This window comes from Notolabrus celidotus, chromosome 5, assembly GCF_009762535.1.
Source record: "Notolabrus celidotus isolate fNotCel1 chromosome 5, fNotCel1.pri, whole genome shotgun sequence".
NCBI classification, from domain to species: domain Eukaryota; kingdom Metazoa; phylum Chordata; class Actinopteri; order Labriformes; family Labridae; genus Notolabrus; species Notolabrus celidotus.
In genome coordinates, this window is record NC_048276.1 from 33611281 (window position 1) to 33639177 (window position 27897).

The following is a 27897-nucleotide window of genomic DNA, read 5'->3' on the forward strand; positions in this document are numbered from 1 at the left end:
CTCCTGGGACTTTTGATAAGAGATTTGAAATGTTACTGGTTACATTTGATGGCCGTCCTTGCCCCTGTATGTCTGATCTCTTCATACCATATATACCCTGGACTACAGGGAGCGTAGCCTTTACCCTAAGGGCTTCAGCGATGTGGAACGGTGACAAATCTGCTGTGTATTAAATCTTTTACTTTTTGTCCCTTGTTTAAAAAACACTGGAATAACACTGCCAATCCTGCCTTTGGAGAGCTTTAATTCTCTTTAACTGCCTTTGATTTCTTTGAAAGATGTTTTTTAATCTTATTTAGATAACACCTTGTTGGTAACCTTTGCTTCTAAACCTTGATATTAGATTTATTTTATTTTGCTGGCTTTGAAGCACTTTGAAAAGAGGACTTTTTAATTGTGTTCTGTAGAAAAAAAAATCTTTATTCGGTGCTACCATGCAACTAGCGCAAAGTGCAAGACCGGTTTGAGTTGGAGCTGATGAATGTTGCACCTCATTTGATGAGGCTGTGCTTATTGAAAAGAAGAAAAGAGAGGAGACGTCGGATGAGATGGCATGCATGGCTGCTGAATCAGTGTAGATAGCTGATACCGCAAATTTGTAAATGCAGGAAATAGAACACTACCAAGTGGACCACTCACAGGGCTTGCAAGCTGCACTGATTTGATGCTTAGTTACTTTCTGAGGTGCATGCCTTCATTTATAGCAACACAGAGCTACGATGTATTAATTATCAGGCTTAATGATTATTATATCATTATGATTATTTAATTTCTCTCCAAAAAAAAAAACCCCTATCAATGTCATGAAAAGTGGCACAAGAGTCATGCTGGATAAGAACACATGATATTTCTGGCTCTCAGACATGGTTGTGACAAATCAAATTGAGAGGTGCCTCCAGATGTTTTTAAATTTGAAGGCCCCACCTTCTCATTTCATGTTGATTTATGAAATTTGGTCGGCATGTGTAGCATGTTCACATATATAAAAAGCTTCTTGAAGTCAAACATAAAGCTGATGAGGCAGTCTGCCAATTTGAATTTATCATTGTAGCTTTTGTCATTTCAAACGGCTACCCTGTGAACTCTTAAGTCCTAATATCAATGATGGATATAACATTTTGTAGAAGATGTCTTCTTAAAGCCAAAACTGTCTCCATCATTGAACATTAACTGGACAAAATGTGTGTATTTCATGTGTAGTGAACAGACTGATAATCACAGATAGGCTGTGTGTTAATGTTAAGCACACAGTAGATAAGAGCGTCTTATTCTTGAACCACTGAGGCTCCATGTCTGCAGATTTTCATCCCACCCACAGACTCTGGTCTTGATGGCTCACTGCTGAGAACTGCTGCTGCTGAACAGTGCTTATAGGCTGTGGGCTGCTCTCTAATCTAATTTGCATCTTTTATGTAGTCCAATGTCGAATTAGTGCTTCTAAGTAACGCAGACTTGATTAAGCATGTACAGTGCAAATTAGGCATGCACACCACGTCCTCACCCCACCAGCCCTCCTGCCCACCCTCAGCATAATGATCTATGAACAATTACACAGACGCCTAATATGCCAACAGAAGCTTTTAGGCAAACACATAATTCATAACACATGAAGGCTGACAGCAGCGTGACATTTCACATGAACTTTAGATCATAACACCTACATGGCACATTAATAAACATATCCACACATTTCACCTTTCTCTGGACAGTCCTGTAATGCGATATAATTTCTTCCTCAACAATGGAGCAATGGAGCAGAGTATGAATTCGATATATGGATATTTCTAAATTTAAGTCAGAGCAAATGCCATTTTTAACTTAAACCCATTCTTTAGCTTTCCCATCTAGTCAAAAAGCTCCAGCTCCATTTGAATTACCATAAATACTTGTCCCCCTCTAACACTAAATTATTAACTGCAATGGATCTGGAGGGCTTTGCTTTTGGGCTCCCATGGAAGATTTATCTAGTGGTGGGAGGTAGCTGGCATTGTAATCAGAGGATCTAATCTTCTGCAAATGGAGGTCGGGCTGGCCAGTCTTCTCAGGGCTGGGAATTTATCATAACTGGGAGGAGGTCTGGGTAATATAATTCTCCCTCCATGCAGACAGGCTTGAGTGTCTGTGTTGGGGGGGGAGACGTCTTAAGATGACAGTGTTTCTCTCTGGTTCAGCTAATGCAGTTTTGCAAGGTTTGACCTTTCAGGCTAACACAGTTTCCTGCTCATATGTGTGGTATCCTGTTTGCTTAAGGAGCATCGTTAGCGTTAAGGAGGCCTCTTTGCAAGAAAAGATTGCAAGCTCTACCAGGTTCTTCACTGGATGCATTTCAAACACAGCAGAGCTAACCAAGGGAGAAATGTACCGAGGGTAGTTAAAGGTGCGGTGCAAAAAAAAAAGTACCAATTTGAAAAGATTTTTAAATATTTGGATTAATCTTGACAAATTTCTGTTCCTATTTCTATATTCCTTTGTTTTTCTTTTAAAGCCTACAGGGCTTTACTGGCAACTCAGAGTTGTTCAATGTCTTGATGGTCAAACATTAAAATAGATTAAGTACAGACATCCAAAGTCGCAGATACAGTTCATACCATATTATGTAAAATGATGCAGTGACATCAGTATTTGTTAACAGCAGTTTATTATCTACACATTAGACCATCAGAAAAACTATGTGCATGTCAAAGAGGTTTAATTCAGATATAATGCTTGATGCATGTACACAAATGTCTTAATGGGATCATTTTATGAAGCGTCCATGTAAACAGAGTAGTTAGAATCTCTGATCAGAATGATTTTAATCTGGAGGAAAAACTGCACATGCAAACATAGCTAGTGTGGGAGCTCTTTAGGAAGCACTATGCACTTAGCTAGACTGTTCTCCACTGTTGTCCCCAGTGGCAGATCATGTCTTCCAGCTACGATTGACTCGCACTGTCCTGCTCTACTCTGGGAATCGGTGTTCAGCTCTTGAGGGACCCAGCACTTGGTACTTTGGTCATTATTGTGGTGATGTTAATTGTTGATGATGTTAATGGAAGGTCTTAAATTGGTTGGTTGCTTCATTGTAGATGTTCCTTATTTCGAAAAAAAAATAAAAAAATTCCTTACTTATTTTTGTGTATTGCCTTTACACTGCTTGGCAGTACCTGCACCCAAATTGACTTGAAGCACTTTGTTACTCGTACTGATCTTGTTTCCTCTTGTCTAGATCTTTGCTTGTGTTGTTCTTGTTCTCGTATGTACGTCGCTTTGGATAAAAGCGTCTGCTAAATGACATTGTAACATTGTAACTTGTACCCCCTTCTGACACACTCTGTATTATCATGTAGAATAAGTTTATAGTTCATACCTGCAAGCCACTGATACCACCTGCTTTGGTGACTACAAAATGTGCTTGAGTATAGCTGTTGTTTTGCATCCTCAGGCTGAGATTGGGAGTTATATCTATGACAATGCTGTCGTTTTTTTTCTTGCCCTTTGACACATGCTAAAGGAGGGCATAGCTCGCCCAACAGAAATGAAATACAAATCAAAATAAAAACCTTATAATTCAAATCATTCCCTCTCTTTTATGATACTAAACTGATTTGTTTTTTTTTAGTGGTTGATGACAAAAAAAGGACATTTTCCATCACAAACCACAATATAATACGAATGGAGTCTAATTGGAGCACAATACTGCAAAATGTAGTAAAACTATGACTCTATTACCATGTTCAGTGTACACAAACTCCAGTACTTTCATCTGTATGAAGCCAGTTACACAAGAAAGAAGAAGAAGAAGCTCAGCCTAGTGACCCCAGCCACCTTGATTAATCACAGCAAGGCCACCGCCATGAGAGTGAGTCGGGAACATCTGCCTGACATGTACTCCCTTCTCCCCTACAGCCACACACAAGTACACAACACACACTGACACACACACACACACACACTGAAAAAAACCAGCCTGAGCGGTGGTGCCGCTTCGGCTCCTGCGGCTATTGCTGCTGATAAACTTGGCCGGCTAATTGCAAGTCAAAAGCTGTTAGCAACTGTGGGTATCAGTGGCCCTGTGGGGGCTTGCTGGGGAGGGCTTTCACACACTGAGTCGCCACATGCCGTCGCACTGCTGCTAATGCGCTGTGGCATCTTCCATGGTGCCAGCAGATTGCCTGGGTGGAGACTGATCATCAGAACAAGTGCTTCCTGCATCTGGAAGTGCTCTGGTCACATGGTGCTCAGCTAAAGACCGGAGAGGTTAATAAAGGTGAAGACAACGAAGGACCTCTCACACATTTATTCCATAACATTAACTGAATTAATTTCCCAAACGGTTCCAGTGAAGGAAGCAGCCCCTGTCCTTCAAGTCAGCAGTGCTGAAATGGCATTTTAGTTTTCCATTACATACAGAATGTGAACACTCACACCACTAACACAGCCACCCCAGTGTTCTTCCATTTACTGCACTAACAGCAGTTACATCATTTCACACAAAGTCCAGAGAAGAACTTAAAACACAATCTGATCAGATTGAGCAGTCTGACTTTCTGTTACCAATTAATGACCTTTACATCCACTAATTGTTTACACACGACTTCAGTTATGTACGACTGAATTAAGGCCGACTTGCATGAAACAGATAATTAATGGTCAAATAAATGCAGCACAGGCAGAGATATCCTGGCTTCTAGTCCAAGTATTGATGAAGAAAAACAAAAACAAAACAAACAAGCAAAAATACTAGATTCTACAGCTTCCATAAAGCAAATTATTATAATTTAGTCATTTCTCAGGGGTAAAAACAACAGCATTGTCTTTGAGTTGAAATTACAGAATGTGTTTACCAATCTGTCTGAATGTATCCACCAGTTATGGGGCCATATTACAGACATATAACTGACATGACTGATATGTGTATGTTGTTTTAATATCCTGTATTAATGTAAAAGCCCAATCCCAAAATAACTGGGACAGTGCTTAAAATGTTGTTGAAAACAGAGTTTGAAACACACTCTAAAATGAAAACAGAGTTAAGGCGACACAATGATTATTGAACCTGAAGAATTTGTATTGTTTTATGTTTTTGGAAGTGATTTTGAGCCCATGCAGTGACTTCCACCACAGAGTCACGTATTCCTTACTGCAGTGGCGCCTGGGGGCTCGAAGACCATGGTTTCCCAGTGTTGTTACTTTTGTACATATATTTCTTCTGATTCTCTGATAAAATCTCCAGATACTTTGAAATTCTACCCCAAGGACATGATTCTGACATTGTTGAACTATTTGCTCGTGTGGTGAACCTCTCCCCACCGTTCCTTCTAAGGGACTCTCTGGAGCCCCCTTTTATGCCCCATCATGTTACTACCCTGTGTCATATTAACCTCATTAGTTCGAGATGTTCCTCTGGATGTTTTTCAATCACTACATAACTTTTTCATTGTTTGCTGTCACTGTCTAAAATTTTGTGAGACAATGTTGTTGGCATCAAATTTAGAATGAGTATATATTCTTCATGAAACAATAACATTTTTCAGTTTCAACGTTTAACATGTTTCTTTTTCAATTAATTATAAGGTTTAAATTATTTGCAAACCGAGTCAGAGCTTGGAGCTTGTTCAGCTCATAGACTGTATAAAATACAACTCAACCCCTCCTCTGTTTTTCATTCCCTGCACATGTGTGCTAACAAGGAGCTTAGGAGGGAGGCATGCTAGTCGTAGGCTGTCTTAATAAACACAAAGGTCGGTTTTACTCCCCACGTCTGCAGATTTGAAGATCTAGTGGATGATTTTTATTTTTCATTCATAGCATAGCATAGCCACATAGCTACATGTCGTAGCTGTAGCTGTGTACCAAGACACACGCCTGCTGCCTTTCTGGCAGAGGTCGGTTTTACTCCCCACGTCTGCAGATTTGAAGATCTAGTGGATGATTTTTATTTATCATGGATAAGTGCTAGCGCTAGTTAGCATAGCCACATAGCTACATGTTCATAGCTGTGTACCAAGACACACGTCGACATACTGATAAATAAAACAACAAGAAACACAAAATCTGTGACCAATCCTTCAGAAAGGTCCTGCTGCAGGCGCCTCTCCGTCAGGATCAGATTCTGGATCAGATTCAGAGGGTTGAAGTAACGCTATCTGTAAGCAGCCGTGTATATTCAGCCAACATGTAAACATTAGATCAACGTGCTGGAGAGCCGAGGGCACATCCACTTCCTGAGGGGGCGTGGTCAGAGAGAAAACAGAGTGTTCCGAGGAGGACTGAAGAAGAGGGCTCTTCAGGCAGACCAAAATCTGATTTCAAAGTGTTTTTTTGAGCATAAACTTTAAAGACATGTTTTGGGGACCTCTTAGACCAATATATATTGATGAAAAAAGCGTGATATGTCACCTTTAAATTCAAGTTTCCAATAGTGGGGGAAATAGACTGTTTTATTTATTTCTACACAACATATAAAGATATTCAAAGGTGTTGGCTTATGTAATGAAATAGAGAAGTACCCCTGTTTTTCTTTTCCTCTATATTTGTATTGACTGTTTTTTTACTGTTACAGAGCGGTTTGGAGGTTTAACCAGTTCTACCATCAAAGAGCGAGTCAGGTTAGATGTGTGCAGAATATTTATTATCACACATTGTGGTTATTAAGTATTTAATCTCATGGATTGAGTGTGTGGGCTTGTCTTGTTGGCCTCATACAATAAAAAAAGAACAACCTCTTGTCCCATCTGGATGTTCTCTCTGGTTTGAAAGGGCTGTGTTCTGCAGGTGAGGACAGGCTACTCATGTGCTCTGACAGCACAGTATATATTTTTAAATTTACAGAGTACACTGGACACTTGCTTTTATTTGACAGCAGCAAAGGTCAAGACAGAGAGGGGAAGACACGCAACATACTGGACTGGGGCCCCTGTTGCCACGGTTACGTGTTGTGAGTCGCAGCTCTGCGAGCCACCTGGTTCCCCCGCAGCAAAATAAAACACCTTGCAAAAATGGCAAAAAGACAAATAAATAAATAAATAAAACCACATGGGGGCAAAATATTCTACAGGGTTTCTATGCTGTAGGTTGAAAATAAAATCGTAGCTCGGCTTCTAAAATCAGCTGTTCTGCTTCAAGTGTATCAAACATACGACAGGAAAACATGTTCCATTGCCAAAGACAAACATGCAGCGTGACCCGTGCAGAGAAACATTGAGCCATCTTGTCCACATTTCCATAGTCATGCTGTTTGGCACATGTTTCCAAACACAAACCTCATTCATCTGGAATTTTATGACCAAATTTAAATATTCCCTAAATGAATCACCACAGTGTCGTGCCAAATGACACTCTATTTATAGATGACGTATGTTTTAAATGAAAGCTGACATATGGCTAGCATTACTGGTTTGGTGACTTAAAGCTATTGTGAAGCTTCTCTTTATGTGATGAATGTTTGCTGGCTTCAAGAGAAGTGCGACCGATGACTTCATTTAGCTCTGTTAGCTAAATGAGCCAGCTCCCATTAGCCCGTTGTTTCTAGGATTAATGATGTTGAGTGTGAAAATGAGCTGTTGTTTTGAAAAGCTGGGTCTTTGGAGCCTTTAAGAAACAGTTAGGGTTCATTAAAATGTCCTCATATTCTTATTTGATATTGCAAAGCAGTGATCTTCATACTCTACCTTATATGTCATTTGAAATGGCAGAACTGATGAATTTTAATCTGATTTGTAGAACTCAGGAAATGATTTATTAAAGGATCAACAATTGAACTAAAGACGGAGGACTCCTGAATATGACCCCTCCGTATTATTTTTGAACATCTCATCCAAAGCCACATGCTCCGACCTGCAACTACAAAAGCCTCTCCTCTTACGGGAAAGCTTCCCATAAGATTTGGGAACCTGGTTGTAAGAATTTGGCCCAATCCAGTCACAAGAGGATTAGTGAAGTCCCCCTCTGATGGCGGGTGATAAGGCTGTCTGAAGTCAGGCTTCTATTTAAGTGAGATGACTCATTCCTCTGACGAAAAATGATTTGAAAACGCTCTGTCCAAGGGAAACCAGCGAGGAGCTGCAGATCAAACTGAGTTTTGTCCATGAGTGGAACATCTCTTTATCTAGAAGCCAAAGATCCTCAGTTGCACAGTTAAGATCTTTTTCTGGACATTTGAGGTTGGTCCATTTAAAAACATCCCAGAGGAAAAGAGACTTTGGAAGTGTTTGGCTGAGGAGGAAACTGAGTCCCATTTTCATTTGCACTGTCCAAACTAGGAAGAGGGTCAAAAGGTGTGTTTTAATGGACACCTTATAATAATAGCTTGCTCAGAATAAAAATGCTTCATTAGAATCAGATTGGTCTGATGTTGCCAATTCTGAGAGAAATTTCAGTCTGTTCATGATAGCTGAAGCTGTTTGATGTTTGGATCATGATCATGCCATGCAACACTTGATTCAATAGTTTCTAATGGGTCAGGGTAAAGCCATTCTACCTGTGCCTGTCTGCTCCGTGTGACACGCCATGTCGTCTTGCATGGGTTGGTAGAAACACGGCAGGAGCTAACCTCATACCTTAAAGCAGACAGTGGTGTGCACTGACTTTGGGTAATATCATGTATTAGTGTAGCCATATATCATCAGGTTATTGAGAAATTATATTTTTTGTCATCATTTTTTACGAATAATTAAATTACATAACTTAATCTAATATTTTTCTAAGCATTTACTGATGCAACTACAAACAGTCATTAACACCACTTCAATCCAAAGCTGCAGGGATGTTGAAGCACACAAAAAACAGCAGCTGTCTTTGGTGTTATTAAGACCTGCATTCCATTATCATTTGTTGATTAATTTGTTGTTATTGTCTTGATTAACAGATTAGCTACGGAGACTGTAAAATAATAAAAAGAAGTGGAAAAGAAACTAGACAAGAATCACATGAAAATCACTCACAGTAATGAATCCAGTCAGAACAGTTGCAGATCATTTCATGATCAACATGTTTATTGGTGTTATTTTATTATTCTTTATTTATCTTTATTATTCTTCTATCTTGTCTCTTAGGAGCTAAATTTAGAGTTGCACTAAAGGTAAATGTGTCATACTAAAATAGGAGCGAGGCATTATGGAAGGAGCCTTTAAGCCAGTTACAGTATGAGTGCAGAATGACCACAGGCATGTGCATGATGTGCCGACACAAGGCCTTATCTCTACCTTCAGATGGCTTCTGTGAGTCACAATGCCAGGGGGGAGGATGATCAGCGGGGGGATGGAGGTTTGGTCTCTGTTGTTTATGATGGCTGGCATGTCCCCCCCTACCCTGTGACACAATCTCACAGCCTCATTTTTCTATCCTTTACAACCATGTGCAGGTAGGGTGCTTTAATAATTCCTCATGCACATGCCTACACAGTCACACACAGTGGCTTATCTGCTGTATGCTCCTGACGTACACTGCAGCTCATTTATTTCCAAGGAACAAAGTCCTGAAGAAATAAATAAAAGTTCAGGTAGAGAAAAATGACAGCCTCTCTCCTATTTTTACTCTCCAAGTTGGACAAAAAACAAGCGCCTGTAGGCTGGCAAACATCCAAATGAGAGGAACGCTGGTGTGAAAAAAGCTTTATTATCTGGGAATACTTGAGTTTAAATGCTGTTTGAGTTGCAGCATCATGTCACGACGCTAGCTGCAGATTTGACAAGGTACTGGAAAGCTTTGTGTTGTATGTACTTTGCATCACTCAACTGCAGCGCTTGACAGAAGCAAAAATCATAAACAGAACCAGCATGCCACAATGAAAACAAGACAATCTGATTAAAATAGATCCCTGTGACTTGTGCCATGACAGTTTTGTGCACGACGAAACAAAAGCAAAAAAAACAAAGTCACAGAGTGTTTCCCATTTGTCGTGTTCACTGTGAATCTTTTATTTCTGCATTCCGCGGGATGTTTTATTGAACTGTCATGATTCGTGTATTTCCTTCGCCTGAAGGGTTCATTTCAAATTAGCCTCGAACGTTCAATGGCAGGAGCGCTGAAGCAAACCCACTCGATATCACATGGCCCAATGCCTTGTCTTTAATGGATAATGAAACATGATAAACGACATGCAGCATCGGGCGAACCATCCCCATGCAGCACCTGTTCTTTTCTATTGACATTTCAGTGCAATACAATTCAAGTGATATTCCACCCAACATCTGCACAGGACACTCATTGATCTGCACTCTGCTTTGTGTTTAATTCAAATTTTAATTTGTTCCCCTGCTGCAATAAGAGTCCATTCCTTCACACCAATTTATATATGAGAGTGGAGAGTGTTGTAGAGAACATTAGGACCCGTATATCAGGGGGAAAATATATTGGACAGATACTGGTCTTTTAATAAGAACTGATATTGGCCAGTCAGGACCAATATGATTGAAGTCAGTATCTGATTCAGCTTTATGGCTTCACGGCCTCAGTCTGTTAAATCTACTATCAAACCTGCCGTACCTGACCTTGAGGAACTGCTCAGCTGCTTTCATTAGCCTGACTTGATGTATTACTTTCACTATTCAATGAACAATAGGATTTTTCAGCACAGGCTGGAGTCAGTATTGTTCAAATATGAGGAATTAATATGGTCCAGCTTAAAGATTTCTGTTACAGAGAGACAATTTACAACCCGAGAAGTCAAATTTGATCATCCTGCGAGTCACGTCCCGCCTCCCTCTCCCTAACGGCAGTTTCCCTCTGAGTGCTGTAGATTCACATGTCCCTGTTACTGCATGCAGATGGATTTTCAATAGCAAAGCAGCCTTTACACAAGAAATGGATGTCTGATAAAGACCAAACTGTTTATGCTGGATAAATCTTCATCTTCATCTTCATCTGGGGAGGGAGGTCAAAACACCCTGGAGGTGCTCTCACAGACAGGGGAGACGACCTAAACTTTGAGATATCTTTCCTCTGGCAGCATGTATTTGTTCAAAACAATGATCCTGGATACTAATACTAACCTCCTGGTAGTATGAAGGCAGGTTAAACCCACCAGAAGCAATGCACACACTGTTGAGTGATCTGACCCCCAATTTACACAGATTCTGCACAGAAAAGAATGACCTGGACAGGAAGTCAGGCACGAGGATCGCATGCGGCATCCGCCAATTTCAAAATTAAACACCATATACGGACTACCGACTGTTTAAAGATCATTTAGATCAGAAATACTCATTGATTATGGATGTAAGCTACAAACAGCCACATATATGTGATACAGGTCGACTACAACAGAACTTTAAGATGATCACTGTGCCAGAAGGTAACAGGGCAACAAAATAGAGCAGAATTATTCATATTTAACTCATCTAAACCTGCAAAAACCAAACTTTACAGTTCTGCAGCATACTCAGTGATGATTAAAGCACAAAACTAATGGAATCCAAATGAGCAGAAATTCACCCACAGAAAGGCTCTGTAACCTGTTGTTTGTATGTGGTTCTCTCTATGCTGGACCCAGCTGATCCTGCCTGCTCTGAGCTGACGCTACGCTCCAAACACACGTCCTGTGTAGCAGGGTGCAAGACATCGGACGGAGCAAACACACTGTGCAGCCGTAACGCAACGCGGTGCATCCCGTGTAAATTGGGGGTCATTCTTTCCATCATAAACAAACTGCACATGACTCAACGAAAAAAAGCTTGTACAAGTTCATAACTCGTACGAAAATCTGCACATGGGGAATTCACTAAGAGCCGATTGCGGTCACTAACAGTTCCAAGAACTGCACATCATTTTGCATAAGTCACACAGCAAATGTTGCTAATGACATTCAAATCAAAAACACCCCCAAAGTTCGCAGCTCTGTGCACTTTGCTCTGGTTTTGCATGTTGTTGAGCAATCAGCATCTGCATCTTTAGCTGCGCAGAGCTAAACTGTGTGCTCTCATCCTGACAGAGCACATCTCTGTCACAATACAGATCATGAGATGGATAGAAAGGAGACATGTCTTACTAATTTATTGTGAAGATGTGTCACAGATGTGACCTCCTATACTAAAGATCCAGATCCCTAAGTACTGATTCTCCATTTCTATGTATAGTCAAGGACATTTTGTCACAACAAAGGTCTTTGACAGGCAATCATATCTGTGTCACACCTGGAGGCATGGGAGGAAACCTGAGAGGACATAAGTGCGCTGTTATATATTCAAATATAATGTCACACAGTATGCTGTTTACTTCATCTAAGGACACATCTCCCCTCACACCATAACTTTTAATGCGATCAACAGTGCAAAGCGACACAGCGACACTTCACTTCACTGCCTATACAATTATACAATCCGCCTATAGAGCAATCTATTATGATAATAATTGACTGGAGAAAATAATAACTGTGTAATCACAGCCTCTAATGTGCTCTGCAAGTTGTTTTGATCCCTACCTAATTTATTTAATCAGCAAACCAGACCTGGTGTAGTGCTCTCAGCTTGGATTCCCTTCAAGTTGGAGCAGTGATTGTGCTCCCTGAATCCTGGGACGCTGCTGTTATATCTACCTGCAGTGATCGCATCTGAAGCCTTTGGAAACTTGGCTTAAAATAGACAAATGCATTTATCATATCAAAGTAGAAAGTTACACTGAGCATCAGAAAAAATGTGTAAAAAAAACAAACATTAATTTTATGAAACCAGGTTAAAAAAAAACGTATTTAGCCATTTTAAGAATTTCCCACTGTGACTGTGGAGAAATCCTCTTTTAATTGACATTTGCTGCACAGCCCTTAACAGAGTGTTTGCATCAGATGAGGACATCTAAAAATATGTCTCAACTGGTCACTCAGTGGTCAACATCTACTTTACTATCCTTATAATAGTTATCAGTCAGCATAAACATGCAGCTTTAGCTAATACACGCCTGTTTTTGATCCAAAGCTGTGCTTCCAAACTAAATGTGGGCTCTGTGGTGTCAGCTAATGCTATATCATTATGGAACCAAACTCCCTCAGGTGACACTAAACACACTCAGACGAAAAATAGGACACCCATGGTCAACACTTGACTCTCGTTACCATCAATACACTCCTCAGAGAAAATGCAGACACAGTGACTATTTTTATGATGGTTTGCAGAATTTATCCTGTAATTTTTTTAATGGATATCCACGCTTTATCACGCACTTAAGACAACATCCAAAAAGCCTTCAGACATTGAAATCACAGTATTTTCGATTTGAATGGGTCATTTTTAGATGCTTAGTTTTATGAACTGAGGTCCTTCAATTCCACAGTTATCAGGCTTAATAGTCTGAGTTTCCTCTGCCTCTGGATGAACAATAAGAGATGGTAGGACTGATGCACCAGAGCACATCATGCGAGAAGAAGTCTGAACAAGGTATCTTCAGACAATTAGAATATTGTATCTGAAAAGCATATGATGGAGCTTTTACTGCTCCCTTGCAACCATATTGATTTATTTAGAGTTTTGTGCCTGTGGTCATCCATCTATTGATTTTATCTGAGCTACAAAGCAAAGATTAAATCATGAGTACATACAGAGTAGTCTTCATGCTCTCCTGATGTTGTGACTGCGGTGCTGGGCCACTCTCCAGCATCAGCTCAGGGATTACATTTTCTAAAATGACATCTCCTCTCAGATACAGAGATTGAGGAAATCTGGTTTGCTGCACCTTAACAAGGTCTTCATTGGAGGAGCTGCACTGCACAGAGGCTGAAAAGGCCAGCACCTGTTCCATCCATCTCTATAGAGAGCACTTTGACAGACACAGAGGTTGAGGAAATCAGGTTTACTGTACCTTAACAATGTCTTCATTGGACGACTTGCACTGCACGAAGGCTGAGACATCAGTGACAGCTCCATTCATCTCTATGGAGACCATTTTGACAGGAATGGCCACGGTGCGTCCGGTCAGAATGGCCGTGTTGATAATTTCAGTGTCCTGAGGAGAGAAGAAATAGATATGATATTCATAAAGCAGCGGTGAGAGGTGGAGAGTGAGTACTTGATATTTCATCAGCATCACTGATGTCCACATTTAACACCGTTACCACCGGGGCTCCTGCGTCTCCCAGGTGATACTCTCAGCGGCAAACCAAAACTCATTTTACTGAGATGTCTTTCTTTGTATTTCATCGACTGAGATTTTCATTTCAAGTGAGATGATCTCCCAGAGAGCTGCTGGAAGTAATCCGAGAAGGGGATGAAAAAGACAGAAATGAAAGAAACGTAATGATCTGGACCTCCGAGTCATTTCAGAAACATGTGGTTTAATGTGCTCCTTCCAGGTAAATCACAAAGCTTTGATTCCAGGGCACACAAGAGACATGAGAGTTACTGTACTATTACACACGACCTGATAGGAACACTCATCGCACTACTTTGGGCTCAGCATGTCACAGGAGATATGACTGGATGTGTAAGGAGACGGGTTTGTCACAACAGAAACCTCAGGGGCATCAGTGTATTTCTTAAGAAAGTGCTCAAAGACTTGGGAAAATGCTGCAAAAAGTATAACTATCTCCTAACTATGAGTGAATTGTGTGATGTAACTCATATTTTTTGTCCTTATGGTCAACAGGGTTGGACTCCATTGGCTGCATTAGGACGTCAGCTTGTACAGATGTCTGCAGGAAAATGTACTCAACTTCTCACTTCATTTATAACCTCCGTAAAAATGTCTCCGTGCTTATGGTCTCAGTAACTACAATCAATTCTTTTTCAAAACATCACAATGTTCATTTTATGAGTTATGGCCACATTTAAAGTTAAGTTACTGACACAGTAAGGTTCGTTTAAGATCTCAGCTGTGTCAAGATGATAACAGTTTGCTAAACCAAGAAAATCTGTCTACCCAGAGAGATGCAAAGCAATGTGTTTCCACCGACATGTCTAACAATTCAAACTTGAATTACTTGCAATAACGACTCTGATGCAATAAATATCAATCCTTCCAAAATATCTCAGATCACACAGGAGATGTACTTACTATTTAACTTTGTGCTTGTGTGGCCATCTGGCTGCATCATTAGTGTAATTGTAAATATACTTGACTATGCACTACACGTCTTACCTCTGGAGGGCACACTAGAGCGCTCAGGCTGTACGCAACTACGTGATTCATGGTTTATATACAAGAGACGTGGTAGAGGTAACAGAGGTTACTGTTATGTTAGTTCTGAGTCTCAGTTGTGCAGTGAGTGACTCAGGTGACAGAACGCACCATCAGCACTGCCCCAACTCAGTTTTTGCTACATTATCCACTGAAGTAAAGGCTGATTTATACTTCTACGTCGCCCCTACGCAGCAGGGGCTGACGCGGACATGAGCACCACATACTTGTGCTTCGATGTGGTTGTGTCGCGCAGCAATTCTCCTCTGGACTTGAACCAGTTAATCATGAATTACCAACATATGAAGAGACATTTTTTGAGGATAACTTTGCAAGAAATAAAGGCTCTAGTTCTTGAATAAAATATAAAATAGTTATATTTCTGCTCTATTTTCCATGCAGTTAAAACTTCAGAATATAAAAAGGAACTAGCAGTGCAGAGTTCTGCTTGTGTTACACTGTATGATAAAAATAATCATTATATTTGTTAAACTGTGACATGAACAAGGAAAACATTATCATCTCATCTTCTTCTTGATTATGAATGCGAACATCTTATGAAAACAAAAGCTGGGCTGTCATCTAACTTTGAATGCATTCATTAGTGTTTTTTTCTTTTTCCAGATTATGCTGGCAAAAGGTGAACACATCTTCTCATATGTGGTTCACAAATAGCCCTCGAGAGAGAGAATGGAACCACATTAATATCTCCAAATCAAAAGCAGCATATGGAAATGTCTGAGTCAGTCACTGATCTTTTAGTCTGAATGTTTAGTCTGAGAATCTCCTCCTCTTCTACTCCTCCATTGCTCCCCAATTTACTGCACGGCCCTGAATTATTAACTGATAGAGATTATATTTAATACAGATACAGCACTGACTTCTGTTCAGCCACCTGCTCTAGCATTAAGTAAATATCAAAGTTATCTCGTTGTAAAGTGTCCTGAGGAATGACACTGAACTTTATCTCTGAGACTGGCTCACGCAGACGTGGGCGGGGCATTAAGATATTTTAAGACAGCGTTAATTTGCCTGATCTTACTGGTTAAATGCCCTTGAGGTAAAACACCTCTAATGCATTTTTTACACAAGAGACCAGGTCGATAAAGGAAATATATAAAAGAGAAAGAGGAGTAAAATCTATATCAGCATAATTGATAATAAGGGGCAATTACCAGGAGAGTCATTTTATAGGGGCTAAAGCTTTCCTTTCTCCCACAGACTCTGTCCAATCTGAAAGGAACAAATTTCAGTATCAAATTTTGACGGAAAGTATCACTCTTAGGGAAATTCAAGCTATCAGCTAGTGATAAATAGAGGTCAAATGCTTCAACACATTTCCTCCGATTTGTAATAATGTCAAAAACAAGCGCATATCCATCTCCCCGGTAATGTTTTCCTTTGGTTGGGCATAGCAATGTAATGGACAAATAATAAAGTTTAAAATATTGTTCATTTTTTAGACTGAAGTAGTTAATAAAAGTACAGCAGGAGGAGACTGAAAAAATATCATAATTTGCATGTAGCACGCAACTTCAACACCACCTACAGCTTGTACTCTTCTGGGGTCTCGTTAATTTTCATTTTCTTGTCTGGTCGAGGATTCATTTTAAGATTCAAAAGCTGAAACCTATACATTTCTAATCAACACTGAACATTTTCACGTAACACTCACTCTTAATCATTGATTCAAAATGAAAGAGGACCCAGTAAAGAACCTTGTGGAACTTCATTACACGCAGAAAGCTGGATCTGTAGTCCACTAACTTTCTCCCATTGAGTCTTAATGTGGGAAGAGCACTGCAAACTAATGCTTTGTCAGACATTCTTTTGTTAATCACCCCCTGCTTTGGCTTTAGGGGATCAATATTTAAGGCCACAGGCTCTCTCTTCTATAAAGAATCAATAGTATCATTCAAAACCTCACCACTACAGGAAGGGCGCAAACTCCCTTCAAAGCACTTTAAAAATGAATGCGTTTGTTTCTTTTATTCATTTTATATCATTAGTTTTAAACTTTTTAACCTCTCATTGCACCTGTTTCAATTGACTTTGTGTTAACATTACTTTTCAATGGTTGTATCATTACTTTTTAATTGTCGTCTGTTTTTAATTGATCATCATTGTTTTAAGGTTTTATCTTTTATTTGCTTATCACGCATTTTAATGTTTCTTTTATATGCTCAACGTCATTGTAAATGAGGGCTTCACTCTCAATGATTTTAAATCAAGATAATTACCTGCACACTAAAATAATACCAAGTCTGAAAAGTTGCGGGACAAAGGGTGTTATTATAAATGAAGTTCACAGTCCTTTAACAGCTGGAGGACATACTGAGAGGAATGGAGTTGTGCGTAGGTTAATGATACAAGTATTTGAAAGATCCCAAACTGTGCGTGAGTCTTTCAAACTCAGAATAGGCTACTGGGACAGATTAGTAATCATGGACTCTGAATCAAGTACGACTCATGACCTGATTTACAGCAAGGGCTGGTTCACGTGTTCACCTGCATGTGCGTTCATGTGCTGTCTTGTCCAGCAACAGCTCCTGCCGGTAAAGAGGTGCTGTGAGTCATGAGCTTTACTTTCAGTTTTACAGCAAATTTAAGAAAGAGCAGGAGGAGACAGAGATTAACTCAAACTGTAATGGACTACCTGTCCGGGATGCACTCCCAAAAGTTGGTTCGAGGTAAAAAAATAGCCTACATGGACTGATGGTAACTTTACTGTTGGCAATGTAAGCAACTCCACTTTGATTCTCCCTTGGTGACTCAGACTTGTCTTCAGCTTTAACACTCAGGACTTAGAGTTTGGAGATTGGACTACAAAAATGTGCTGGAAAAGAAAATAACACTTTTTAAGGCCCTTGAAACCAGCACCACCATCCCATCACAGCTTCATCCAGTTTTAGTCCAATCTTATTGCACCATTATTTGATTCAATATTTAGTTAAACCTATTTTTTTATGCAAATCCAGCTGACTGAACCCTGTGAACGAACCTCTCTAATTCTGCAACTCTTTTATCAGCAATAAAAATAAAAATCTGTTCAAAAATTTCCAGTATTCTGTTTGTTTTGTGGTGAATAAAGCGAGGCGGAGCAGCTCTGATTTTCTTTGTTTCTCTTTGTTATTTAATTTATAAACATGGCCAATTTATGGGAAGCGAAACACGGCAGACCTCTGTGGATAATTGTCTGGACTCTGGGGTGAAATCCTAATTGAAAGACATCCTCCCTCAGCTCTCCTTGCTGTTTTGGCATCTGGTCAGAATTAAACTACACCAGACACTTTTACAATTGCATGTGTGCTGCTTTGGGAGCACTAATTATGCTTACCTGGATTCAGCTTAGAACAGAAATCAGTCATCACTGCACGGAGCTATCATTTCCCTTAATTACTATATTCAGAATGAAGCATCAAAACAGTTATAAGATGCTATGTTAAACAGGATCACAGAAATGTTCTTGTTTGAGTCTCACACTGCATTAGATGAACACTACAGTACAATTAATGCACTTGCCAGCAAATTTTCCAGGGCTTATGCGTTGTGCAGGTTTTTTCAGCACAAAATATAATGCATTCAGAAAGATAATGAGGAAGAGCGTGCAGCCTGACCTGGTGGGGATGAGCTCTAACCTGAACTGGCTACTCGCCCTGGTTGTGCCTCCTCTGTCTTCTCTCTAACATCTCTCTACAGACTCCTCTCTTCACTGTGTTTGGGGTTGTCGGGCCATAAGGAGCCATGTGTTGGGCAGGTATAGTAGCACTGTTGTTACTACCTGGAGCTCACATGAACTGAGCCATTCTGTTTAACATGGCAATACTCAATACATTAGCTACCTTGTTAGTAGCTAATGGGGATCCAAATAAATGAATAAATAAAGATGGGCGGTTGGAGCTGGTATGAAGCGAGGCGACTCTGGGACGTCAGAGCTATCAATTAAGCCTCTCTGAAGTGTTGTTCACCTAACGTTATGAAACATCAGTTAAGGTAGCCGCCTACTTGTGATGTGCTGGCTCTCATCTGTCCCATCTATCTTAAGCTATTGCAGCCATGTGGAAGGCTGCAAGTCTCCAATCCACTACGCCCCGGCTCCGTGCTCTCTCATCCATCAACACCCACCAGTTGCGTTTTCAGAATTCAGCAAGGAGCAGGACCGCCAGACAGCTGGAGTCATGTGACCAAGGTTTTCCTGTGGTAATTGCTGCATTAAAGATTCTCCTCCTCCTCTCCTCATCCATGTTGTCTTTATGGTCCTCTGAAAACCGCTCATCATGACGGTTTGTTGTTGTAGTTAAGTGAAATACGATCTGGTGATAACACAGAGTGTTTTATTCTGAAAATTAACCGGATGTTTTCATTTTGTTTTGGTGCCTGTCCGGTTCCATCTGCTCTGTTGAGATTGATGCGTTGTTGCATCCTGCAAAAATAGAAGTCTTGTGTATCTGATCCGGAGGGCTACGCCCTGTCGGATCAGAGACCCAGCCAGAAAGCAACGGAGTGGATCCAGTGGGGGTTAACACATTGACTAGAATAGAAACCTATCAGATCTGGTGCCGTGATGGATCGAAGACGGACTGGACACGGATCCAGTGGAATGGACGTAAAAGACGTTGGTATGAGGACGTGATGGGATCAGTTTCTTCACAGAGCGCTCATCATCAAGGAGAAGCACATTCTGTTTCTCTCAAAAAATAAGATACACAACAGGAGGAGAAGTTCTCTCAAAGTTTTCTTTCTAAAGTTGAAAGCTCACAGAAATCTTACTTTTTCCCAATTTAAAAAATCCCATTGATTCTTTTATAATCTGACACTGAAGCTGCACAAAATGCAGCACAACACAAACTTTCTCCTCTCATTTTTCCTTCAGTTTTGCTTTAAGACTCATTATTGTATCTAGTTTGATTATGTATGTGTAAGTATTACGTGTATCTTTAAAATCTGTTCTACTTTCTGTAGCATCATGCAGGACTGATGACTCACCCATCTACTGCGCAGGTAAAGCACAGTCAGCTTAAATCACATCTTCACTCATGCTTGTGTTAAATTTAGTTGAGATGTTTGTGCGTGTTTGTGTAATCTCAGTCCAAATGTTCACATGGTTCACAACAAATGTTCCTCCTTTTGTCTGAGCCGTGTTTACAGATTACAGACAGCAATTTGCTTGTGGTTATTGTCATCCCAAATGTAATCCATTACTGTGGAGCCTTGTTGGAATTGCCCACAGCGTCTCGCTCTAACAAGCGCCGAGGCGAAGTTACTTAGCGTGTGAGTCTTAAATGCTCTCTACAACATCCAACATTTCCACTCCGCTTTTGAATAATGTAAACAATACATTATGTTTGATGTGAATCTTGAGTGCACAAAGACATACATGTAGAAATGTTATGCGTGACTTCAAGCTGCGATCCAAAACATCATTGCTTATTTAGCATGTTAAAGCTACAGCGGCACAGAGCAGCTAATGGGGTTGGGAATCTGCAGAGCATTATCTACCCTGTTTTGGCCTCTTCAGCTCATGGAGTGATGTAAGTGTCCTGTGAACGAGGGCTGCTATGGCCTTGTGCTAATAGTGGCCTAAACTGTGTAATAAGCCTCAGGGATGATTTAACCTTCCCACTCTGGAATAGTGTCTCCTTTCACATTGTAAATTCACTCGTAACTCTGCCCTTCTCCTCCGCCTTCCTCCTCTTATCTGCAGTAGGTCAACTGTAGCTGGCACACAATCTGTGCTCTGCCAACCATAAAAACTCTTCTCCCTTCTCTTTACTGTTGCTTTATCAGCTCTTCTTTCTTAGTTTTCTCCCTTCTTCTTCAACCCCTCCTGAGTCAACACTTACAGCAGGGGTCCACCCTAGCTTTTAGCTTTCTTCTTTTTTATACAGAGTGCATCATGTTTGTATTTTGTCGACAGAAACACCTCCCACTGCTTCAGATCAGCAGTTTCTGAAAGTGCTGATCTGTTTCACAAGCTGTCAGTGGGTGTATGACACCAGCTGAAAAGTGGTGGTTGCTTTGAATCTGCCGCTAACCTTAAAATAAAAGCTAGAGAAGCTGAAGCACGTCCAACCTCACAGCTTGTCTTCTGTTAAAACGTTATCCTCTTTCCTTGGCTATCGCACCTTCTGACACGATTAATTTAAAAGCTTTCATTCCCTGACCAGAGCGGCTCAGCAGCTCATAAAAGCACTTGAGACACACTGGTTGATTTGATGAATACTCAGTGGCCGTGCTCTCTGTGTTAATTATAGGATATTCTGGTGTTTAACACGAAAACATCACTTTTGTACCCCAGCGCTGTATTGTGTTCTTATGAAGGACTGAGAGATAAGCACCTGCTGCAGGGTCAAACCTAGACTTCACTTTTACAGCCTTAACAGCAGTTAATACAGCTCCTTCATGTAACAATCAATCATACTCATTAATTTATTCACGTCACATTAAAACAGCCTGAGGGGGAGTTTCAGAGCACAATATGCTGGAGAGGTTAATTATAACTGGCATGTTTAACACAATAGGTGTAAGATAGAAAGCACAAACACGCTGCCGTCAGTACTCATTTCATCTCTGACATTTGTACCTCTGGAGTCGCTCTTTAGATTTGAAGAACAAACTTTTTAATAGTTTGGTATTAACAGTGATGTACTGCAAGGTCAAAACAATGGAGGCCGTAATGAAAAACGCCAACACGACCATTAGATTTGAACCCATCATCACACAACTTCAGAGCCCCTCTGATGATATTTAAGAGAAAAATACATTATGTCCTTAAAGTAAATATTGTCATTAAGCCTGTTGTTGTTTTAGTTGTTTTCAGAGCAACTCAAGCGACTGAGCTCACACTGGTGCAGCTCCAAAGAGTGTACTCATTATTCTAGAAGTTACTAATGTAGTTAGAGGCACAGCTGACTGACAGGTGGGAACACTGTATCTGTAAAGCCTGATTTATACTTCTGCGTCGAATCGATGGCGTGGCCTACGCCGGAGGTCTGGGTAGCTACCATACCTACGCTGAGGCCTACGCACGTAGCTGACGTGCACCTCCTCCAAAATGTAACTATGTGTAGAATTGACGCGGACTGCAAGTCCTGTGATTGGTCGGCTCGGCGGTATTGTATTTCCTGCATTTACAGCACTTCCGGGATCCCTGCACATCGGCCACACATCGGCCGTGTATTTCATCTCCTCCTCTCTATTCTTCATGTAATCATGTCTGTATGATAAACAGCAACATGCATCAGCTGTAGATTAACATAACACGCTCTGAATCTCTGTGGAAAAGTAAACAGAGATCGTAGCGGGGAAGCAGTGATCGGCTTTCAGAGAGACCACACTGCCCTCAAACTGGTCGCCGAGAATTGCTGCGCGTCACGGACACATCGACGCGCAAGTATGTGGTGCTCATGTCGGCGTCAGCCCCTGCTGCGTAGGGGAGACACAGAGGTATAAACCAGCCTTTGGCAAGGAGGCTAAAGGCCTGCCTCAACTCCGCCTCTAAGTTAGGTTGAGACAGAATTTCCAATATGGTGACCACCATCGATGGGCTTCAAAACTCTGCATCAGAAACATATGGGAGACTTTGCTGACTCCACCAACTTAGCTAAACCGGTGCCCCATGGATAGGGTTTGGGTTCCATGTCGGACTCAATTTTTTTTGGTCTACAGTTTTGAAGTCTGAGAGTTTTTTAACCTGATGATTTTCACAAGATCTCCTCCTCAGATAACCGTATCCCTCCTGCTATTTCATCACTTTTCTGTCCAACATGTGACACTTTGTACAAATTTAATAAGAACTAAATCAGTTTTAAGCAAATTAAACCTCATTCCTGTGTGTGAGTATGACAGCTGAGTGACGAAGCTTCTCTCAGTGCGTTTTTGCGATTAAAATGGAGCTTATTAGGGTCATTAGAGTCAACTCTGATTGCTCAACAGATACCGAGGCTGACGACACCATCCCATTAGCTTTTCATCAAGCTGCCATTATGATAAACTTATTCTGTCCTGTTTGCTCTGATAAAACTTCCTGTTTTCACTTCATCAATCATGTTTTTCTTTGTGTTGCCGTTGTTTTCCTGGTGGGGTACTGGAACGTCCACTTCTTCTTTTGATATGATTTATAATCCAATTAGTCCCCACAACTGAAGTGATGGATTAAACCTCTACTTTCACAGCACCACAGGAGTTACCTGCTGGACTCTGCCTCCGATTTGAAAATCAATAGATGATGTCTGATGGGAAAAGTTTTAGGGACTTTTTTTCAGCAAAAGCCAGCGAACCCTTTCACTGTGCCTTCTGACAACTCAGAGGAAGTAATGAGCAGGTTGAGTTGATCCGACATGGTCTAAAATGTTGTTTTGAAGTGAAATGTGAATATTTATTTTGCTGAACATGGCTGTATAACTGGAAAGTTTAATTGGAAGCACGGACAGAAATCCCAGGGTGTGAAAACTTTCTAAACTGATCAAGCCTGACTGGGCTTTATGCGTTATGAATCCTTTCCTTTCATTTCAAAACAAATGAAGCCAAGTTTTTTTTTTTTTTTTTGCATTGACAAAGGAGACCACTGATGTTGAAGGCAGCTAGAAATAATCAAGGAATGACAACACCAGCTTGCTTTTCCTGTTCCATCTTGTATTAACACGAGTCCTGTGTTTGATGATGGCAGCAAGAGAGTGTGAAGAACATCACCATTAACACACAGATCTAACGACCGAGCGATGCGGAGTGCAGAGGGGAAGACTTCGACAGAAAAGCAGGGACAGCTCCTGCCATCAAGCTTCAGAATGTTAATTTTAACAAGGGAGAGTCACGCAGGCAGAAATCTAATTTTGCAACACAGCTAAACACATCTGGGTACAAGAAGCACGCTAATCCCAAATTACAAGGGGACCAGAGATATTAAGTAAACCTTCTGTTACAACAGATGTGCAGTGCACAAAGTCACAACTGCGGCTCAAGTATATTTAATGGAGCTTGAGGTGAGGAACGGTTTTAATTATGCAAATGTAACAGATAACTAAGACTTATCGCTCTGCCAAGAGCATACACGCTATTAGATTTTGGGTATACTGCAAAAACTCAAATCTTACCGAGAGCTTTTGTCTAATTTCTTGTCAAATTATGTCATTGCAATAAAAGTAAGCCACATTGACCTGACAAGTACAAATGTGAATCTTATTTCAAGATATTATAAGCCAATAAAAGGATTTAACTGACTGTAATGAGAAAAAATGGATGCCAATCAGCAAGAAGAATGTTCTTGGTAAGTTTCTTAAGACAAAGTCACGAAAGAAACTTATCAAGAATGTTTTTCTGGCTAAATTGACATCAGTTTTTAATTATTGTAATCAATTAGGTCCTTATTCTGGGATTGTAATAAGATGAAATCAGATATCTTGATCAGGTCAGTGTGGCTTATATTAAGAGTAAAGAAGTATTTTGACAAGAACTTAGGGAAAACACTTGGTGAGATTTGAATTCTTTGCAGCATGCCCAGAGAAAATGTGGATTTTCTCTGCTATTAGTGATATGCATGCATTTTTTATGTCATTTGCATGCACACAATGTGGATTTTTGAAGCGTTTCAGCAGTTTCAAACATGAGAAACCCCTGTTTTTCTACTTCTAATCTCAACCTGCATCCAGCCTTTTTTCTTGAAATCTGAAGTAAAGTTCAGTTAGCAAATATCATAAAGCTGTGTCTGATTTTAACATGTTTCACTGCAAGGAAGTAAGACCACCAGAAAATAAGTCAGCAGGCAAGACATAGCTAAAGGAACTCTGCACTTCTTACTTGATTCATTTCCCTTTGTTCCCATAATCTGTTTACTAGCCGCACTAATTGCCACCTTTCACGGAGCAGTGAGAGGAACCCACAATTAAGAGAGTAATAGACACTTCAGTGCTCTGGGGTTGGGTTACTTCCTCACCAATCAGAGAGTCACCATAGAGAGGAGGTGTTGATTAGAGATGTTTGAAATGACAACACACACGTCTGCTTGTTCATGATGTTGATATGCGAAGTCTCTTGAGAACAAAGATGTTTAAAGATTTCATTTAACTAGGGGTTACAATAGAGGCATTTCAGGGTTTCATTTTGGAGTCCCTTCTACTTTAATACGTTCATTTCATTAGCGCTGTTTAATAGCCTGGAAAGCTCATAATGACCGTTCTGTTTCAGCACAGAAACTGTTTGATTTAACTCCTTTTCAAACAGTCGGCAACAGTGCAGACAGGTTTTCAGGCGCCTCAGAAGTCCTGAGCTGATCTGTGCTCTTCTGAAGGACCATTGGCTCATGTTTATTGTTTGCTTAAGGTACCCCAGCTACATCCAAACCCTTTATCATTATGCTTTGAGTAGGCTCAGTGTAGTCCGTGCAGCTGAAACATGTTGGGAAACACTTTTAAAGAGAAAGCCTGCTATTGTTACACTTTTTTAAGTGTAGAATGATGATCATGTTCAGCCTTGGATAGCACTGAAAACAATAAATAAATGAATAAGAATAAAAATTGCACAAGTGAGTCATTGTCAGATTAATAAAGGGGTTTTAAACTTTAAAGGGAAAAAATGAGACACCATTTTTGGTTGTGGACTCACTAATGAGTCGAGTGTTTCATTCATGGTTTGAAGAATATTCAACAAATCTTCATATGATTAAGGGCCTGAATTTGAAGGATTTTCTATAAAAATAATAATAATAAGTATCTTCTTTATGGAGTAACTGATAATATTTCAAGTCTTGGTGAATTTTTTTGGTCAAGTATTTTTTGTAAGTTAAAAAATGATATGGCTGTTCTTCCCAAAGCACAAATTAACACCCTTTAATGTTTGATCTTCCACCAAAATCTATAAAAAAAAATATCTTTGATAAAAGAGCTTTTGTTTTTAAAACTTATTAACTGGATTAAAAATAGTTAGCTTTTTATTTGAAGATCAACAGCTGATTGTTTTTTTATTGCAGGTTTGTAAAACAGTCCATTTAAACATGAGTCTGTCCCAACACTCACCATAGCCAGAGGAATGATGGCCTGAATGTCTCGCTGCACAACCGTCAGCTCTGTAACAACCTTCTCTGAGTCGGGAGGCGGGTTTTGCCCCTTGTAGTCGATGTTCCAGTTGATCCTCCTGGTCACAGAGAGGCTGGTGAAGTTCTCCATCTCAAAGTCCAACTGCATCACCTCCACATTCCCCAACACCTCCCTGCAAGAGCAAAAAACACACATAACAGAGAAAGAATTAAATTTAAATATCAGCTGTAGCAACATATATATGTGCACGAAGGGAGTCCTGGTGATTCATTCATTTCTGGTAATTAAGCTGATGACAGGATAGTTTTTAATGATTGAGAATGCCATTAAGCGAGCTGTCAACACTCGGCTCTGCACTTATTCTAAAAGTTTTACTCAGTTTGCCACTGCAGTGAAGAAATGTATTCATTAAGGCTTCAACATGTGAAGCTAAAGCCTCAGAGACAAACACATAACATGCAGATCATTTGACTACTCATTACATCTCTATTAAATATTAAAGATGAATATTAAATACAAAGACTGTGTGTGATTATTTGTGAAGTTAGAGGCCTTTATTTTGAAACTGCCACTGTTATTGTCTTGTTCTGAAATAGCAGGTAAAGCTAAATGGATGTTGAAACCATCCATTGATAAAGATTTAAGATACTATTGCAGTGTAAGAATCAATGCAGGATATTGTGTCTGCAGAGGATCTCAGAGCAAACACCAATAATCTGCTCCCGACTACCTGTGGAGGGTGATCAATGGTATGCATACAGAAAAGCTCACACACGCTGTTAGTCATGTTCATTGATGAGGAAGACCCAGCACAAAGTTTCACTCAGGTCTGATTCCTAAAGGTCTCAGAATTCTTGTCTAAAGACAAAAGGCAGGTAATGTGATTGGTATCAAACACACGCACACAAAGTATATTTCACACTTCTTCAATGACAGTCAACCTACAGCTTTATGTATTTTGAAATGATCTCTTCAAATCTCTCCTTCAAATGTGCAGAGGTTCTGTTTTATCATTATACATTAACACATTTACAAACCTCAGAGTCAGCAACATTAAAAACACTGCAGAATTTCTATAGCTGTAGGCTGCATAAAAGCATAGTCTATGTATTGTTAATGCATAACATTAACTTTGTGCATTTGTGTAGAGAGAGATGCAGGTGATCACTCAGAGCAGCACGCATGGAAAAGTGACTGTTTTGTACAGTTCATCAGCACTGATTTCACAAATTTGTTATAAAGCTCTCAAAGCTGGTTATGCCCTTTGCTACAAAGACATGTGGAAACATAAGGCTAATCAAAACCAGATCATACTTTAGTAGCACTACGTCATTTACAGTGCTGTTAGCTGGGTGCTAACGTTGTGTCGCACTTAGAAAGGGGTCATCACTATGTTGTCACATTTCTAGGACATTTTCAAAATGAGGTTTTGTCTTCCTACATTTCCCTTCAATTTAAGGCCTATCCTCCCATACGATTTTTTGGAAGCACTTTTATTTCGATCAGCAGCAGTAGAAATCGTCACAGTAACAATCATTACAAGACAAAATAAAACAAGCGGATTGAAAAGGGTTTCGGCTGAAGCAAAAATCGTAGAAATGTGGGAACATAGACACGCTCCCCTTAGAAATAAACGCACAGCACCGCAAATAAACACAACCAGCTAACACGGCTCATGGCTGTTAATTAAAAATCAATCAGTTAGGTTGATCAGCAATATTATCACAGATACTCTGAAAAAGAAGAACCGCATTTCAGCCTGTCTCCTCTGAGATTCTCCTCA

The 27897-nt window shown here is 40.2% G+C and overlaps 1 protein-coding gene across 2 annotated transcripts in view; it reads right to left on the reverse strand.

Annotated features, from left to right (window-relative positions):
* Nucleotides 1-27897, reverse strand: part of tmem132e (transmembrane protein 132E) — a 601081-nt gene that overhangs the window by 50399 nt on the left and 522785 nt on the right. For both annotated transcript variants that reach the window (XM_034683892.1, XM_034683893.1), the window contains 2 exons: nt 26094-26286; nt 13771-13914 (listed from right to left, as the gene is read on the reverse strand). In XM_034683892.1, the coding sequence (XP_034539783.1) occupies nt 13771-13914; nt 26094-26286 (337 nt within the window). The remainder of the gene's footprint in view (nt 1-13770; nt 13915-26093; nt 26287-27897) is intronic.